Raw genomic sequence first — 20,513 nt, forward strand, 5'->3', positions numbered from 1 at the left:
TCGTAAAAACCCAAGAAGGCCTCTGGGGGACCAAATCATGGTCTACATACCTCACACAAATGGCTTCCTGTTCAGTCCCTTCTATGTCCTGTGTTCCATCAATAATAATGGAATACTGAAGGAGAGGCAGCTTGTAAATTGAGCTAATTATTTCCCTAATTATGGTGTTTGCAAATAGATTTAACATTTCATTCTGGATTTGGGGGGATGTGAAATCATGTTTTCTTGTTGACAGCCATCTCTCTAAGCCAGGGTTATCTTCAGATCTTACTTTGAGTAACTGGCTTAAGTTTCCCTCTTCAGCTGCATGGCCCCTAAGAGCAGCTCACTGGCGTGCTAAGAGCTGTACAGAGCTTGCAATTTTTAATAGACACCGTCTTGATTCCTGTTGCTGTGCAGCTTTGGCTGAAGAAAGCTGGACATCGACTGGTTTAGTTTGTTGGCAGTGGGTAGTGACAGTGTGTGCATTGCTTTGGACATGTTCTGCACATTTTTCAGTTGCCTTTTTCCAGTTTCGGAAACCAGTGTTGCAAAAGGTTGGATCTGCATTATTGGCCAAATTTGATCTTCCGTGCCCAAAAGCTTGAGCACAGAAAAAACACAAGATTCCATTGACTCCTGGACAGTAGTGGAGCTACGGAAAATTCACCGTACCACTTTTCTTGGAATCGTAACGTTTTGTTGATAAGCTGCTGCACTACAATGAGCTTTGGGTCAGCATGGTTTGGTTCAGCTTTCTGCCTGCACTTCTCTCCTTATGTCTCCTCAGGTCTCTCCTATAAAATATGACAATATGCTAGCCTGTTGCTGACATGAGACATCATTGAAAATACCAAATAACCCGGCCCTTTATACAGCACTTACCTGCAACTCTAAACTGCTTCTTCCTGTCTCACCCTCCCTGTCTTGAAGCACCTCCAGCTCATCTGATCTCTGATATGAAAGCATGACACAAAAATATATAGAACAATGCTGGGAAATCATGTTGGTTGTATTATTACTAGTAGTGCACTCAGTCTTGTGAGCAACTAAGTATTTGTTCTGCTTTACATTACAACACTTTAAATGTTATTCATCATGTATTCACTTCTTATACACTTCTTCCTCTCATCTCAAATTGAAATCACCTGACTACAGCACTTAACATACCAGCTGCAACTCTGTGCTGCTGCTACTTCTATCTGCCTCACCCTCTGTGTCTTGAGGCAGCTCCACCTCATCTGATCTCTGCTATGAAAGCAATGGTGTTATAATCATATTGAGCCATTGGTATTGTTGTAATCAAGACCACCTTAACTAAGACAAAGACAAGACCAAGACCGGCAAGACCAAGACTTTAAGAGGTCACGACCGTGGTCTCGGTCTCGCCCACTGCCGGGCGAGACCGAGTCAAGACCGGAGCCAGACTAGTGTGAATCCAACACTATTCAAAAAGTGACCATTTTCATTTAAAAACAGTACATTTACAAATTAGTGACATTTGTGTGGTTTGTGTAGCCAAATGTAATTAATTAATCATTAATAAAAGTGTATAAAAATCGGATGGGGCAAGTTATTTCATGAGAGGGGCACAATAAAAGTGAGTTAAAATGATAAAGACAGTATTTTGTTCCAATAAATCGTAATATTGTAACCATTTTTTGGAGGGGGCACTGGCCCCTGTTGGCCCCCACTAGAACCGCCCCTGCTCCTCCGAGTCTGTCCCACAGTCCGGGGATATTAGGACAGCGTGAGAACACTGACAGGGAGGCTTGTTTTCTTCATGGCAAATGGCGGTGAATATTAACAACAAAGGAGCTGAAACGCTTAATAACCTTCATTAATTGTTGGAGAAAGAACATAAGATAGGTTGATAAAGATGAACCTGTTTAACGGGCAGCGGAGCCGCTGTGTAGTAACTGCCGGTAAATGCCGGTAGCAGATTCCTATACCAGATCTCCTCTCTGGTAAACAAAAACACCCTGAAAACTCTGGCAGGAGCACTCATTCAAGGGTACTATGACTATGCTTGCACGTCATGGTACCATAGCACCTCCAAGGCGCTAAAAATAAAACTTCAAACATCGCAAAATAAACTGGTCAGACTACTGCTTGACCTTTCATCTAGAACCCACCTCACCTCTGCCCACTTTAACAACCTAGGATGGCTTAGAGTAGACGACAGAGTACAGCTACTTGCAATGGGCCTGGTCTACACCTCTATGGTACCCATGTACATGTCAAAATTATTCCCAAAGGTCAAGGAATACCATGATCATAACACCAGAGGGAGCTCCACAAATCATGTGAAACCCAGATTTGGCACAAAAAAGGGGGAATACACGTTTCGCAATTATGCCATATCAAGGTGGAACGCTCTTCCCACAACTGTAAAGGAAAGTAAAACTATACTTACCTTCAAAACCTCTCTTAAAGAGCACCTTCGGGGGAGAGCATTGCAAAACTGGCCCCGGTAATGGTACAAATCTCAACCTGTCGTTCAATGGACAGCTTCCCCCCCCCCCCCCCATCTATGTATATACTCGCATTTTAGACTCTGTTACTAACTGTATATCTGTAGACTTGGTATGTCTTAAATGTCCGGTTAGGATGTATTAGAACAAAATCTAAAATGAAAATTGTAAATAAGCAATCTGTATGTAAAAAAACACCTGTATGTAAATTGTAAATAAGCCATCTGTATGTCAAATATGTCTTATATGTCTTAAATGATATGATGAATTGGAAATGGCGGACCCTGATGTAAACAAGACGAAAGTCTTTCTCTGGTCTGCATCCCCTTAACAATTGTATGTTTTGAGCTGTACTGTACTGTACCCAATATACAAGCTGTTAATAAACTTTTCAATCAATCAATCAATCAAGCTAGCTAGCAAATCCGGCATTAGCCTAACATCAACAGTTGTAGACAGAACATATGATTATCCTGAGCTAATTTACTGAATCAACCAACATCTCCTTTCTTTCTTTTCACCCAAGCACTAATTTGCTGCTGCTGTTGGCGTTTCATTGTTTTTTTTCTGTCACAATACAATACACAATACACAATACAGTACTTGATCATCATTCATTGGGCTATTTATAGTTTATGCACGCGATGTTCCTAGTCGCGTGCGCGCGCAACCACAGAGGCAGGCTGTCAGTGTCCAGCTCCTCGTGGCGATGACGGGCCGTCTGCGATTAAAAAACAATAATAAACTAATTTGAAAGTGGGGGGGTCCCCCCTGTCCCCAGTGGAAATTACGCCCATGCGTATGCATTTATTTATTTTCTCTAGCTGTTCAAACACCGTGTGGAAGATTTACAGAGCAATGGATATTTGGCGGGGAAAGGACAACTAGCCTACTCAGGGGAGAGATTAATAATTCAAGCAATCACTTTCCTTTAGGGGAGACCAGGGACAGTTGCAACACTTTTTGGGTTTTTCCCCAATAAGTAAAAAACCATTTACAATAGGATAGCCATTTTGCTATATTATACATTATCAATATGTCAGCTACTGAAACAATGTATTTAAGATGTTTTTATGAAATAAGTACAGGTTGGAAAATGTATATATTTTTTTTTAACTCAACTGTTACAACTGTCCTTGTGTACAGGGACAGTTGTAGCACATGCCAGGCACGGTTGTAACATGTTAATAACGATTACCTTTTTCACACTACATGACAACAAATAGGGAAAGTTGTCAAATTGTAAGGCAACAAGATTTGAATGGGGTTTCACACATCCCCCAACAAACAATGAGCAATGAACAGGATAACAGATAACACACACAGCATCATCCTCTGTGAAGGATTAAACTGTTCTCTGAGAGGTGCTTCTACCTTAATTATGTAGACCTACCTCCTTTGAGCTGAGACCATAATAAATCAGCTGCCTCCATCAGGTAGTCTCTCAAAAGCATCTCCTGCTCTGTTGAGAACACCTTCTTTGGTGTCTAGTGGCCTACTCTTGGGGGTGTTTGTGATCCCTGACTCTCCAACCTCAGCCTCTTTGTATGGAACCGGTACAGGGTGACATGGCATATATCCAGGGACTTTGCCACTTCCCTGAATGATTTGCCCTTCTCAACTTCATTTGAGGCCCTCTGCAGCAGAGCAAGTGGCACTCCCCTGCCTGTCTTCCTCTTTCTGACATTTGGCATACTGTAAACACACACACACACACACACACACACACACACACACACACACACACACACACACACACACACACACACACACACACACACACACACACACACACACACACACACACACACACACACACACACACACACACACACACACACACACACACACACACAACACACACACACACACACACACACACACACACACACACACACACACACACACACACTTTAGGCCTACTGTACAGTATTATATTCTGTTTATTTTTACAGGGACAATGCACACCAACCAACAATACAACTGTATGCTTGAATGAACAATTGATCATTCAAGCAAATGAGCAATCATTGTAAATGTGCCATGTTACAACCGTCCCGTTACAACCGTCCCAGGACCACCAGTATTGCTTCCACCCCCTGTGAACCTGCCTGGTTGCTAGCTTGACCCATATTTAGCTAGTTATATTTGTAGCTTACAAAACAGTGATTCTAATAATACTAGTTTGGATTCCTTGACATTTGAACTCAAGACAGTATCCAAAAAATACATCATATAATTGTAGTTAATATTTTACCTCAGAAACACACTTTTGCTGATATCTTACGCGAGAAATTCAAACATGGTTCCTTTTTTTCTCAGCGATCTTACCATTTAACTGCGCATGTGCAGAGTGAGTTTCATCACTCTCGCTTGTTTGTGATTGGAGATATTGAAGGTGTTACAACCGACCCGTGTTATAACTGTCCCTGGTCTCCTACTCATTGTCCATATGTAAATGAATTCATGAGCAAAAGCATTACAACAGGGTCAACTCACTTGGTTCAAAATAAGATTTGTGACCAATTTAAAACCTAAAAACGTTGTGATTCTTTAATAATAATTCAACTTTTCCATTATCCTTTATTTCACTGCCTCAGTGAAAATATGGTGTCCTGCATCATGCCAAACCCAGAAGCAATTTTACAAGTTGATGATGGGTACATTATTAATAATCCCAGCCTGGTACAGCTAGTAAAATTCAGTTTGACACATTTTGGTAAATTGTTCTGTTTCATATTATTTAATTTATAGAGATTACTGTGAGGAGAAGACTGAAAAGGGATGAGGAGAGGCGGTATTATTATGGATCCACTTTTTATGAGTAACAAACACATATCGACATCATCTAAAGTGCTGAGTTCAGTGTAATCCTGGAAACCAAAGGGATTCGTAATAATGTGCGGAATAAAGAAGAGACAGAGTGGAGAATGTATAGACACGTAGGGAAATGGAAGAAAAATCTAAGAACGTGTACCCACCTCAGATTCTGAAGCTGATCCAAGTGAGGGGAAGAGTTACTGCTCAGGTGTTTCATTAAGAGATTTGTTTCAGGCTATTTATTTTTTGTTGATCTTTGAAATGCTTTAAAATCTGAAGTTTTGCTAAGCAAACTGCAATTACGAGCCCTTCTTTACTGTGGATAATCATATATAATACATATATTGGAAACATTTGTATTCCTTGGTGTTTAAACTAAACAGTGAAAATGAACAGTGCCTCTGCATCAGGAACAGCAAATGTGTTGTCCCTATCTCCACTTAACATCAATTCAGACATCATGACACAATTCCATCAGATTAATGATAAAAACCTAGAGGACATTATTCAACTTCTGAAATCCTCCTCCTGCTGCCTTGATATTATTCCAACAGGATTTTTCAAAGATGTTTTGCCTTGCATGGCCTCAGATCTACTTCATATAGTAAACAAATCTCTTCACTCAGGTATTTTTCCACAGGCCCTGAAAACTGCAGTCATTAAACCGCTCTTAAAAAAGAATAATCTAGATGCTTCAGTAATGAACAATTACAGGCCCATATCAAACCTCCCATTTCTAGGTAAAATCATTGAAAAAGTTGTTTTTCAACAGTTGAGTAATTTCTTGCATTTAAATAACTGTTTGGATGTGTTCCAGTCAGGCTTTCGTCCAAACCACAGCACTGAGACTGCTCTTGTAAAGGTCTTTAATGACATCCACTTAAACACAGACAGTGGCAGAACTTTAGTGTTAGTATTATTAGATCTCAGTGCTGCGTTTGACACTGTTGACCACAGCATATTACTAGACCGACTGGAAAACTGGGTGGGACTTTCGGAAACAGTTCTGAATTGGTTTGAATCCTACTTAAAGGACAGAAACAACTTTGTTTCTATAGGTAAATACACATCTGAGTTGACAAATATGACATGTGGGGTTCCTCAAGGCTCCATCTTGGGGCCTCTTCTCTTTAACATCTACATGCCACCACTGGCTCAGATAATGAAGAACAACAAAATAAGTTACCATAGCTATGCAGATGACACACAAATGTACGTAACAATTTCACCAGGAGACTATGCTCCAATTCAAACACTGAGTAAGTGCATTGAACAAATCAATGACTGGATGTGTCAGAACTTTCTCCAATTAAACAAAGATAAAACTGAGGTAATGGTTTTTGGAGCCAAGGCAGAACGTATCAAAGTTAGCACTGAGCTTCAGTGTGCAATGTTCAAAACAACAGATAAAGCCAGAAATCTAGGTGTAGTCATGGACTCTGACCTGAGTTTCAACAGTCACATTAAAGCAGTTACTAAATCAGCCTACTATCACCTAAAGAATATATCTAGGATTAAAAGACTAATGTCACAGCAGGATTTGGAAAAACTTGTCCATGCTTTTATCTTCAGTAGACTCGACTACTGTAATGGTGTCTTCACAGGTCTCACTAAAAAATCTATTAGGAAGCTGCAGCTGATTCAGAACGCCGCTGCTCGAGTCCTCACTAACACTAAGAAAGTGGATCACATCACTCCTGTTCTGAAGTCTTTACACTGGCTTCCTGTGTGTCAAAGAATATATTTCAAAATACTGCTGCTGGTTTATAAAGCACTGAATGGTTTAGGCCCAAAATACATTTCTGACCTCCTGCTAAATTATGAACCATCCAGATCTCTCAGGTCTTCAGGGACTGGTCAGCTTTCTGTCCCCAGAGTCAGAACTAAACATGGAGAAGCAGCGTTCAGTTATTATGCTCCAAATATCTGGAACAAACTCCCAGAAACCTGCAGGTCCGCTGCAACTCTGACTACTTTTAAATCCAGGCTGAAGACTTTTCTTTTTGTCGCTGCTTTTAATTGAACTATTCATATCTTAGACTGCACTGTAACTTTTATCCATGTACTTTTTTCTTTTAATGTTTAATTGACTGCCATGTATTTTTTTCTTTTAATGTTTATTTTATTAGCTTTTCTTTTTAATGACTGATTTTAAATGCCATTTTCTTAATCTCTTTCATTTTTTGTAAAGCACTTTGAATTGCCTTGTGTTGAAAAGTGCTATATAAATAAACTTGCCTTGCCTTGCCTTGCCTTGCCTAAACACAGTATCCTTGATGAAATGACAGTTGCAACAGCTAATGGTTTTGGGAGCAGTCTTGGGGACTACGTAATAGGCAGTGGCGGCGCCAGGGTATGGCTGGGTAGGCTATACAGCTATACCAAGAAATGGCTTAGCCCCACCATGAAAAATGATGTTAAAGTAAGCATGCTGAGAACACGGATTGCGAAAATATCCGGGTCGAGTCCACAACACACAAACTGATCCTGCCGTAACAACAAGTGCACGTTACTGATGCAATATGAGGAAGGAATAGTCTAAGTAGTGGGGGAGTTTTATACACTAAAGTTGTGAAAATTCTCTGGCGTTATAATATCAGCGCAGCCGCGGTCAGATCAAAATGCCTCCGAATGCAATTTGAATAGACCTACAGCCAATCAGAGCAACGAAACGTTGGGTCTGCGTCATGCCTTACTGATTGAGATCAATCGGAACCGCCATTCAGTATCCCCATTGGATCTTCAACGTGTGCTATCATACGTCACGTTCACAGTGATCCCTTTTTATTTACTACAAGACAAATGTGCCGTTTTATTTCATACAGTTTAATCTTGATTGAGACAGGGAAATAATCTAAACCTCACGCGTGGCGTTTCACTGTCAAGGGGGGTGATATAGCGTGTATGTAATTGCATTGCAAATACTAACTTGAGCCCCACCACTGTATGGGTTAGCCCTACCATAGGTTACCCGACAAAAATACTCTGGCGCCGCCACTGGTAATAGGGTACAAAAAAGGTAACTGTGTTCCCTTATAGTTACATAAAAAGAGACGTCATCAGATTACATTCCTAAAACGGGATTTCTAGTAGGATTACACTGTTAGTACAAACTAAAAAGATCATAGTGTTTGTTGTAAAAGGATCAGTAAGTAAAAAAAACTATTATTGATATGTCTTTTCTCATGTATTTATTTATTTGCATTGCATTTAATAGTGAGGTAATCTAAAAGTGATCAGGTTACATTACTTTTATATTGTAATTTTTTTTCCCAGATAACAATTCATTTACCCTCCAACCCTGTGTGTGATATAATGCCACTGCAAGTATAACATAATGAGAACATGTATTACTGAGCACATCTTTTAGGTTAATTTGATGTTTTTTTCCCTACAATAAACTGCCAAAGCTAAACCCTTTTAAACTGCAATTCAGCATTAACTTGTTATTAATACTAATACACCACATGTTATTTATTGTAGTAAATGAGTAGATTTAACTTTAACTTATAATGTTTATATCAATATATTCATTTTATTGTTGATTTATCTTTCTTTGCTGATCTTAACTCTAACTTATTATAGTTGTATAAACTATTCCAACTAAATATTTATTTTACCTTTTATTTGATTTAATTCTAAAGAGAATAATTATTATATAGTTAATGTTATATAACATCATTTATATAATTTGTATCATTATTAGTCCTCTACATTACATTTGAACTATTTCGAAAGGTTTAAATTAAAAAGTAAGAAATAATTCCACACACTAAGATTCATTTCTACATTTAATGTTTATTAATATCTGTAATGAGTATTGTATACTTGCCAGCAGCCTTTTAGGTGGAACTGATCGAGGGCTTGCCCTGGGAGGAAACACACAGATTGTTGGTTTGATTCCAGTCATTGCTGTGCAAATGTTACTGTTATGGAGTTTGTAAAACACTTCTCTCCGGGAGGCCCTTTATGGCGCGTTTCCACTGCAGGCCTCGCTCGGCCTCGCTCGGTTTGGTTAGGCCTTATTAGGCCCGGCTCACTTTAATGCTGCGCTTCCATTACAGTTTAGGAACTGGGGTAGTTACTATAGTAACGCAGTGTAGGCGGAGCCGTGACGTCATCTTGTGTGCAACTCGTTTTTGACAAGAAAGCTACTGGAGACTTCTAGAATTGTGTGAGTAACACTGTGTTTGTAGACTTCTCTGTTTCAGTGTGTGTACTCTGTATCAATGCTCTGTAGTTGATCTGATTGGAATTGTGTTTTTAAAAACTCAAAACCGCTACAGCATCTGTCAGACAGAAACTTGGGAAAAGTCATTTGACTGAAACCTTAAAAGTGAACTAACTGACTACTAGGGTTAACTTTGATTTAAACATTTGTAGAATACTAAGAGCTTTATTGAGTAGGTGTAACTGTATTAAGGGTTAAACTCATAACTTTATAACTTAGGGTTTAATGTAATTGACTTAAAAGACAATAACACATCAGGAGGAAGCCAGTCTAGATTTCCTTTTGAGGGCCACCAGCTGCAGAGTTAACTAATTAAAAGGACGTTGCCCCACAGCTGTGAGAACTCAGCAATCAGGTGTCCATTTTAGGTAGCACTTTCCTGGAGCGTCAGCTTCAGCGTCAGACAGGCTAAGACTGACAAAGACATTAGAGTCCTGTGGGAGTAAGACTGGCAAAGACATTAGAGTCCTGTGGGAGTCACGAGGGAGGCAAAGAGGAGGCAAATCCTACTTTGATTGAGCTAAGTATCGCTGGTGTTTTTATTTTGTTTTATTTTATTTGGTTGTTTAGCCCCTCATGCTATAATCATGTGTATTTTCTCCATTCCTGTTTATGTGTCTTCTCGCAATTATCACTGGCCCCGTGTATCTCGTAATCGATATAACCGGCCTGCTCTCATCTATCCCACATGCTCCACTGAGATCCAACATCTAGTTTCAGGTGGCCTGTGGAACTGCCAGTCAGCTGTTCCTAAGGCTGACTTCATCTCTGGCTACGCCTCCCTGCAGTCTCTGGATTTCCTTGCTCTCACTGAGACGTGGATTACTCCATCCAACACATCCACCCCAGCAGCTCTCTCCACTGCATATTCCTTCTCCCATACACCCAGACCAACTGGCAGAGGAGGTGGCACTGGTCTCCTGCTCTCTCCCAAATGGAGCTTTTCCCTCTTCAAGCTACCTAACTTCACTCCTTCCACCTTTGAATTCCATGCCGTCACAGTAACCCATCCTATACAGTTAACCATTGTTGTTCTCTACCGTCCACCAGGCGCCTTGGGGGACTTCTTGGAGGAATTAGATAATCTCCTCTCACACATCCCTGAAACTGGCCCTCCCGCTGTAGTTCTCGGAGATTTCAACCTCCAGACAGGGAAGATAGACGAACTAACATCTCTGTTAACCGCCTTTGCTTTCTCACTGTCTCCGTCCCCACCGACTCATAAAGCTGGCAATGTCCTTGATCTCATATTCTCAAGGAACTGCGCTACTTCTAACCTCTCGGTAAACCCGCTCCACACATCCGATCACTTCTTCATTTCATTCTCTCTATCCCTTTCCAAACATAACAAACTAATCTCTTCTCATCCTGCACTTGTCCACCGTAATCTTCGCTCCCTCTCCCCCTCTACCTTTGCCTCGTCGGTGCTCTCAGCCCTCCCTTCCTCTGACTCGTTCCAACTCCTGCCTCCAAACTCTGCTGCAGAAACTCTCCTCTCTACTCTCTCATCCACTCTGGACTCGCTCTGTCCTCTCACATCTCGGCAGGCTCGTCAGTCCCCTCCTGCTCCCTGGCTAAATGATGCACTGCGTGCTAATAGAACCGTCCTTAGGGCAGCAGAGCGGAAATGGTGGAAATCCAAACACCGTGACGACCTCCTAACCTATCAAGCTCTCCTCTCCTCTTTCTCTGCTTCGATCTCTCAGGCAAAAAGCACTTTCTTTCAAGATAAGATCCAATCTTCCTATTCCAATCCTAAAAAACTATTTTCCATCTTCTCCACCCTCTTGGACCCTCCAAAAGCTCCTCCCCCCTCCTCACTTCTGTCAAGCGACTTTGTTACCCACTTTGAAAAAAGGTTGATGATATTCGCTCTTCTTTTTCTGACTCACCTTTACTCACCGCTGGGTCACCAGACCCTCCTTCCACCAACACACTTACCTCCTTTTCCCCTCTCTCTCCAAGTGAGGTTCTTACCCTCATTACCTCTGCCCGCCCTACCACCTGTCCTCTGGACCCTATCCCCTCAAACCTCCTTCAGACTATCGCTCCTGATATTCTACCATTTCTCACCCATTTCATCAACACTTCTCTAACTTCTGGTCACTTTCCAAACACTCTCAAGGAGGCAAGAGTAAACCCTCTCCTAAAGAAACCCACTCTCAACCCGTCTGATGTTATAAACTACAGGCCTGTCTCTCTCCTCCCGTTCCTGTCTAAATCACTTGAACGCGCTGTCTTTAAACAACTCTCCTGTTATCTCAATCAGAACAACCTTCTGGATCCGCACCAGTCTGGTTTCAAGGCAGGTCACTCCACAGAAACTGCTCTCATTGCTGTCACGGAGGAACTGCACACTGCCAAAACTGCATCCCTCTCCTCTGTCATCATCCTGTTGGACCTGTCTGCTGCATTCGACACGGTGAATCATCAGATCCTCCTTCGCACTCTCCAAAAACTTGGAGTTTCAGGCTCTGCACTTTCCCTCCTCACCTCATACCTGAAAGACCATACCTACAGGGTGACATGGAGAGGGTCTGAGTCCGACCCTTGTCAATTAACTACGGGGGTCCCTCAGGGCTCTGTTCTTGGTCCCCTCCTCTTCTCCCTGTACACAAACTCGCTCGGATCAGTCATTAGCCCGCATGGTTTTTCTTACCACTGCTACGCTGACGACACCCAATTAATTCTGTCCTTTCCCCGCTCAGAGACCCAGGTCGTCGCACGCATCTCTGCTTGTCTAGCTGACATCTCTCAGTGTATGTCTGCTCACCACCTCAAGCTCAACCTTGACAAGACTGAGCTGCTCTTCCTCCCGGGAAAAGATTGTCCCACTCTTGACCTAACAATCAACATCGGCACCTCAGTTGTTTCCCCGACTCAGACTGCAAGGAATCTGGGTGTGACCCTAGATAACAACCTGTCCTTCACTGCAAACATCGCTGCTACAACCCGTTGCTGCAGATACGACAAAGCGACTCAGGTTCTGGTCCAGGCTCTCGTCATCTCACGCCTAGACTACTGCAACTCCCTCCTGGCTGGTCTACCTGCATGTGCCATCCGACCTCTGCAGCTCATCCAGAATGCAGCGGCTCGTCTGGTCTTCAACCTTCCAAAATGTTCCCACACTACTCCGCTCCTACGCTCGCTTCACTGGCTTCCGGTAACTGCTAGAATCTACTTCAAGACACTGGTACTTGCTTACCATGCTGCGAATGGATCTGGCCCTTCGTACATCCAGGACATGGTTAAACCGTACACCCCAGCGCGTGCACTACGCTCTGCATCAGCCAAACGGCTCGCTGCGCCCTCGCTGCGAGGGGGACCCAAGTTCCCAACGGCGAAAACACGTGGGTTTGCTGTCCTGGCTCCAGGATGGTGGAATGAGCTCCCCATTGACATCAGGACAGCAGATAGCTTGCACATCTTCCAGCGCAAACTGAAAACTCATCTCTTTTGACTCCACTTTGAGCGATAGAACTATTAACGAAGCACTTTTATACTAATAAAGGACTGGCTTTTCTAAAGCCAGTTGAGTAGCACTTGAAATGTTTTTGCTCTATGAAACCTGATGTACTTATATGATTCTGTTTTCTTCAAGTTGTATTTTGTTGGTCGAACGCACTTATTGTAAGTCGCTTTGGATAAAAGCATCAGCTAAATGCAATGTAATGTAATGTAATCTTCAATGAGAGCCCCAGAAAAACAACACAGCCGTTAGCTCTTAGCACTCAGAGCTCACAGCTCTTCATATCTGTTCAGAAACTAGACAAAAGTTAAACAAGTACAAACCACAGACTGCCTGTGTCATGGCGAATACAGTCGCTGGTTTATTTATGTCTGTAGGCCGTTGTTGTGAGTGTGGACGGTCGGAGCATATATAACGTTAGCTTAGCCAAGCTCCATTTAGAAAACACGCATTTTAAAAGGGTTTTTTCGCCTGCCATCTGTCTGCAGACTTGTCAAAGCATTAATTCATGGTTTTTACTAACCGGTATCAGTATGTTGTTACTTTGGCATCATTTTGAAACGTGTATTACAATTCAATCACGGTCAAATATGTTCATCTTGTTGTAGTTGTAGCCCCCTTGCCAGCGATTCTCTCTCTAGTTTAGCATACTCAGCCCGACTCAGCCTGGTTGTTCCTGGCCCTAGAACCACGATTTAGTCGGGCCAGAAAAAAGGTGAAAAAGTAGCCCCGGGCCAAAACTAGGCCAAGTGGAAACGCAACCAAAAACGGGCCCCGCACGGCTCGGCACGCTTAAAGCGAGCTACCCGCTGCAGTGGAAAGGCGCCATTAGTGTCCCAACACCAATTTAAAGGTTCCTGCAGACCCAGTGAGTGGTGGGATCTGTACTTGAATCAGAATAGTCATACACTTATTATTCCATGTCAAATGTACAGTATCCTTAGCTCATGCATCATTTTCTGTTTGATGGGAGGGTAGATCTTAATGTTCTTGCTGCAGGATGAGTTAGGGTTAGGCTCCCCTCCACTGTGGTGGGAGGAATTGGAAACCAAACATCCATATGGCTAATTATTTACAGAAAGTTGGAAAAGTATCATTCAAATCTCATCTCAATGTTTCTGAGAGTGAAAGGTGAGAGATAAGCAGCATTAGGGATGGGTATCGAGAACCGGTACTAAGTCAGTACCGGTACCTGATTGGACGGTATTGGTATACTGTTAAGCCGCTGGACAAACGGTGCTGCTATTGGTATATCAATTATGCTACTTCCTTAGTTTAAACAATTCTGGTTGGTTGGGAACCCTCAGAGTCCCGTGTGACGTATCCGGTTTGAGTACCACTCTGATTAGCCACTGTGAATGCCACGTGTCATCTCTCCTAACAGCGCTCTTATTATTGTGAGACTCCCGGGGGCAGACCATAGGGGCAGACGCAACATCTTGCTAGAAACAGCGTCTCAAGGCTTCTTAACATTTAACAACCTATTAATTATGCATACCCACTTAACGGGAAGAACTCAGCTAACAGACGATATTAACCATTTTACCTACACGGAACAGAAGTCCAACACCAAGAGTCTAAATCAACACTTAGCAAAACGGGCTAACGGGGCTAACGGCTACTTTAGCACATAACTGGCAAAAGCGATCAGTTCCACGTCATTATATCTGCAAAAACAACATATCACATGAAAGCTGAGATTCCACAGATTCCATTGGTGTAACTCTCATCACTGTACGACCAAAACTCACTGAACTAGAAGCCAGGAAAGAGCAAGAAAACAACTTCACTTTACGTAGCCATGATGATAATTATGTCTTACCTTTGCTGTTTTGTGATCAAAAGTTGTGTTCAAGGGCATAACAACGGTTATTCCAATGTCTCTCTGTAACTTTAAAATGATTACTGATAATCCATCATTACAATTATAAATAATAAACGCAATACACGGATTATAATGGTTAGCCGACCGGAGACTCCGGTTTAGGAGGTGCGCACGCAGCGTCTCGTTTTAACTGAATAATGGTCATGTTTACATGGATTTATGAACTGCCCCTAATAACCGCCCCCCATACCTGCTTGGTATGACATTGAAAAAGATAAATTACAATAAAATGACTGTTGTCTAATCTTTACATTTTGTAATCATGTCTATAATTTTGAGCACCAAATTATTGAAAAGTATCGATAAGAGTATCGAAAAATACCGGTATCGGTATAGATAAAATCCTAACGATACCCATCCCTGCAGCACAAATTCATTTTCCTCAGGAAGATCTCTCTAGCTGTTGAATGTTACAATGCTGACAAATAATGTGATCCTTACATCATCCTCCATTCCATATTCCTGTGAAAAAAAGTCTGAAAGGCCTTTTAAAAGGAGCATAAACAAAATGTGTTAGTGTGAACCCGTTGAGTTTTCATCTAGTTAAGATTCATCAGTACTGTAGGCCTTAACACCACAAGTGTAGAGCTTCAGGATATCAGGACACTGTGTTGAACTTGAAACTAATCCACTTTTCTGATTTTTGAGACATTATATTAAAAGACCATTTACTATTGACGCTGGTCATATTTTATACAGTTTGCAACATAAATTACTTTTCTTTCTCAGAGGTAATCCAGAAAGGTTGAATTACCAGTAATCTGCATTATAGGACAAACAACTATTCCCCAAAACACTATTAATGTGTTGCTCAAAAGCAACTTACAATAATGCAATACACCATGAAGATACAACCTGAAAACAGAGTGCATTAGCTTTCAGTAAGACACACCATTGAATCTGCTACTGCATTGGTTCAAAATAAACCATAGTCTTTGTGCTACATAGAGAAGTGAGAAGTGCTTTATTTTGTTATTTGTTTCTATAATTGGCTAAGGTTCGGTAAAAGCATTTGGGTGTTCAATAAGTGACGGGAGATCTGTAAAATCTCTTAAAATATATATATTAGGTTCAACTTAATATTGTTGCTTATACAGTACATTTAATTAAAGTCTATGTGTGTCCTAAATCCACCTTTTTGGAGCCATGATAGCGAACAGGTGTGTGTCTGTTGAGTGTTACCTGGTTCCCACTCGCAGTGAGAGATTTGCAAGACGATTGGCTGACGTAGAGCAACGTTTTTGTGCTGGGGTTTAAGGTTTAAACATGTCCCGGATTTAGGAGAACCTGCATTAAATCCTCTCAACCCGTCAGCTTTGCCTTGCTGCACCTCTCTAGGCCTATCCAGCAGTTCAAAAGCTCTGAACCAACAACCTGGATGTCAGAGAAGGTGGATATTCAAGGGAGGACACAGAAGCTGCTAAGAAAAAGTTCTAACTATGAAAAGGCACAGTGGATTGAGTAAGCAGGAAGGACAGAATATGCTCTGTAACACACGACCATGGTGGCCCCAAAGTGATGAATCCAGCAGTGATGGCTCTCTTCTCTGCAGGCCTTTCCCCCAGGGATTAGACTGGGTCTTGCATACAGGAGGAATCTGCACACTCAGTTTATGAAATATTCACCATCAAACTAAATCTGTACACTGGAGAACAAGGAGGCCCCAGTGGGAGTGGGTGCCCGGGCCCATCGTGTCCTGGAGGTTTCTGTTGTGTTCCCAGAGGATTCACACGCTGCTACTCAGTTATCCAGAGTTCTGGGAAGATAATTGTTCCATTTCAGAGGTTCATTTCTGTGCCGTCACTTATTTCTTCATGCAAACATGTTTTTATTCGGAAGATACATTGTTTTATGTGACTGGGGCTAAAGAGTAGTGTAGAACTGTTATAAAATATACCACACTTTTTCAGTGTTTCACAGTTTATTCTGAGCACCTAGAACAGCAAGCTTTCTAACTGAATTACAGGTGTCACAGTTCTCTAAATCCATGATATGATTTGACTGTAACTGAAGGTTAAAATGTTGTTTGAATTTCTATATTAGTTCCATTTATCTCCAGCACTGACGGCGATAGAGTTGTTCGAGTCCAGATTCATTAAGATGAACATTGGTTTTATGTTATTACATAATATATGCTACACTGTGTTGGGGTTAGGTGTTAGCAAGTGTGGTTATTAACACATATTAATGATAAGAAATCTCAATGAAACTATTCATATCATTAAAGCCATAAATGCAGGTAACCATAGCGTGGCACAACAATGATGTTCAGTAGCTCTAAAGGCATTAAAATAGCCATCAGAGGTAATTAGTAATGATTTAAAAAGTGACAAATGATCAACATACATTTTTATTGTATTATAAGTTATATCATTTTAAGTTGCATGCACTTACATACTAAAAGTAAATAAAGCTACAGTAGCATCTGTATGGCAGGTAAGAACAACATACTTATTATTAAAAAAATCTATAAGTAGCAGGAATCTATAAAACATTACGTATTATACAATGAATTCAATAAAACCTATTTTAAAATGAATTAAATAAAAATAGTATAACATTTTATAATAATATTATATATTATAAAAACCTCAAGTGGAAACGTCTGTTAACCAACCCTGTCCCATGATGTCTACTAAATAGTGTTCCCAGTTGTGTTGTGGTGACAAACGTAATAACTGGAACCTGTTTAGGAGTCCTTGAAAGGGCTCAGTAAAGAACATGAAGTAAAGCACAAGAACCTGGGTTTTAAATATGTTCCTCAGAACTATACAGGATAATAAACTATTAATTGAGGGACTCACAACTTCACTCATAAATAAATAAATACAATGTATTTATGCTCCGTGAACTCAGGGTCACACCGAGCATTGCTCTGTTTTCTTTGTGTGTGAAGGAAATGATGCTATTGCACACATGAATATGACTTTTTAAAACACTCCTCTCTCGTGTCCTTGATTCCTCAGACCTTGTTGCGGGATGGTAAGAGGGAGAGCACCGTCAGCACCCTCTACCTGTCTCCCTCCAACATCGAGTCGGGGCAGCAGATCACCTGCCGCGCCTCCAACAAAGCCGCCCCCAACGGCAAGGATGCTACTGTCACTATCGATATTCAGCGTAAGTGAAAATCACCAAACCTCAAATGAATGCAAAAGATAAAATATGTTCTTCTGACTTAACTTACTGCTTCATTAGACACACTTAAAACAGTCTGCACACCATTCATACTCATATTCATACCTAATTGTGACACAAAGTTAATGTGGCTACTGACCTGTATGGTGTTTCAAAATAGCTGTAAAACAAAAGAAAACAGATTTTCTCTCCCCTGCAAAATCTGCATGGAAGTGTGGGAAAGCACATGAATACAATGTCAAAGATAAGTAATTCATTACAGATGTTGTGTACTCAGCTAATGACTGTATATATAATTTAATTGGGCTTTGTTCCTGCCTTCTTTTTTTATTTCACTCTCTTCCTGTAGTCGTAATTAAGTGTTTTTTGAGAATTATATTCTCGATGATTGCATCCACCCCAGCATCCTCGGCTCAAACTGAAGTGACAATCTTTTTAACACAATTTTGAACTTTCCCCTGAACTCACCCCCAGTCTCCTGATTTCCACCAGCAAACCTCTCTCTCCCCTTAAAATCACAACAGCCCGGTGTGGCTATGAACTTCTATACCTTCTCATTACGCTCATGTAGCTGTACACCCACTCACCAGTTGTATGCACAACAATTATAAACAGGCCTAGTTCAATGCTGATGTAACAAGGAATTCATCAATTCAAGAAATTCTCCTCTAGAATCAGTCTGCATTGGCCATTTTAACACGCAAAATGTAATAAAATGGCATGTTTCCTAATTATTTCATCATGGACAGATCATGGCATCAACAAGATGACTTTTTAAATCTTAATCTGTCCTCTCCTGGAAACGTTATGGTACTCTTTCTGTCAAACACTTTGCTGTGTTTCCTGTTTCTGAAATTGCTTTTCCATAAGTAATAAGTATTTGAACACCTAGCCCATAATCTTTCAGGCAATAATCCTTTTCTTCCTACATTATTATATTGGCTACCAAAAATAATCCCGCTGTTCATCTCTGAACTAACTGAACTGCTCAAACTCTTGAGTCTACTTAGTCCCCTCTCGCTCTTATTTGGGAACCTGAACATTCATTATGATAAACACACAGAAGCATATGATGGCAGGCTGTCTGGCCTACTTGAATGCCTTAACGTCTTCCATCATGTTGAATTCCCTCCCTAGAACAAATATCAATCAATAATTTCCTAAAGCCTAACTGTACAAAATCTATCATTATTTTTTAACACCGCACTTATAACTGTAATATCTGTCATCCCTCTATTGGTCTTAACATTTTTAATATAATCTTTGCGTATTCTAAAAACTAAAGTCTTCGATGACCCCCCAAACACTAGTGATTTTGCCCACAAATCTACTCACCGCTTTCAGAGCCATTTCACTCAAGCTTTAATACCTGGGCACAGTTCCCAAGGGTAACCAACGACCTTGTGAGCTGCCTTGAGTCATCAGCTTTCTGAGCCTCCTGGAGTTAAGTCCAGTTTATGACACAGTCAGTCATTTCCATCGTACTCACCTGCACGTAAAACTGTCTAGGTGCAGGGTATCAATATCCTTATGATTTATAGTAAAACAAAGTTCCGGAAGGTTCTTTCATGGGCCCACTTTGTATCTAAGTGCTGTCTCTCGAACATCTCTTCTGCAAAAAGTACGAATCACTCATCGCCGTGACACCAAAACGTGCTACACCTCATAAAGTACAGCTTTTTAAAACTCAGTTGTTCACAAAACGAAATGATCTAAAGTCTAACTATTGTTAACGCATTTTAAAATCTCAATCCTCTCTTGTCGGAAACCTTGGTGTCATGTTTTACCAGAACATCAGTTCCAACCTTTGCATTATTGCAGAAATCTCACCTTTCTTGATGCTGAACATTTGGTTCACACCTTAGTTACCTCTACATTGGACTACAGTATGCTTTGTTCTTCGGTCTAATTTCAGACCCTTGAAAATGTTCATAACTCTGCTTCCCGTATTTTCAAACTCACCTACACCAACATACTGTATATGAATACTGTACATTAACTGGCTCCCTTTAACTCCCACATTGAGCACAACATCCTCCCACTAACCTAACAGGCTCACAGCTGAGCTCCATGTTATCTATATCATCTCATTCGGATCTATGACCCCCCCCCCTCCACTTTATTTTACCCACTCACATGTTTTCTTAGCTGATGTATTTTACATGTTTTGTTTTTGTTTCTGTTCCTGGGTCTTTGGGTCTATCATCATAATTATTACCTTTTTCATAGTGTCATCCAAACACCGACAATAATGCACCTCTATGAACAATGGTATTGTCAGATGATATTATTTGATGGCAAAAACTACAGTTGCAAGAACCCTTTGTGAACCCATTGGAATGACCTGGATTTCTGCATAAGTTGGTCATAAAATGTGTTCTGATCTTCATCTAAGTCACAACAATAGACAAACACAGTCTGCTTAAACTAATACCACACAAACAATTATATGTTTTCATGTTTTTATTGAACACACCATGTAAACATTCACAGTGCAGGGTGGTGTGAACCCCTAGGCTA

General features: G+C 41.0%; 1 protein-coding gene across 3 annotated transcripts in view; it reads left to right on the forward strand.

Moving 5' to 3' along the window:
- kirrel3a (kirre like nephrin family adhesion molecule 3a) overlaps nt 1–20,513 on the forward strand; it is a 362,627-nt gene that overhangs the window by 251,988 nt on the left and 90,126 nt on the right. For all 3 annotated transcript variants that reach the window (XM_034226819.1, XM_034226821.1, XM_034226820.1), the window contains exon 5: nt 17,825–17,975. In XM_034226819.1, the coding sequence (XP_034082710.1) occupies nt 17,825–17,975 (151 nt within the window). The remainder of the gene's footprint in view (nt 1–17,824; nt 17,976–20,513) is intronic.

The sequence above is a fragment of the Gymnodraco acuticeps genome, unplaced genomic scaffold (assembly GCF_902827175.1).
Source record: "Gymnodraco acuticeps unplaced genomic scaffold, fGymAcu1.1, whole genome shotgun sequence".
Taxonomy (NCBI): domain Eukaryota; kingdom Metazoa; phylum Chordata; class Actinopteri; order Perciformes; family Bathydraconidae; genus Gymnodraco; species Gymnodraco acuticeps.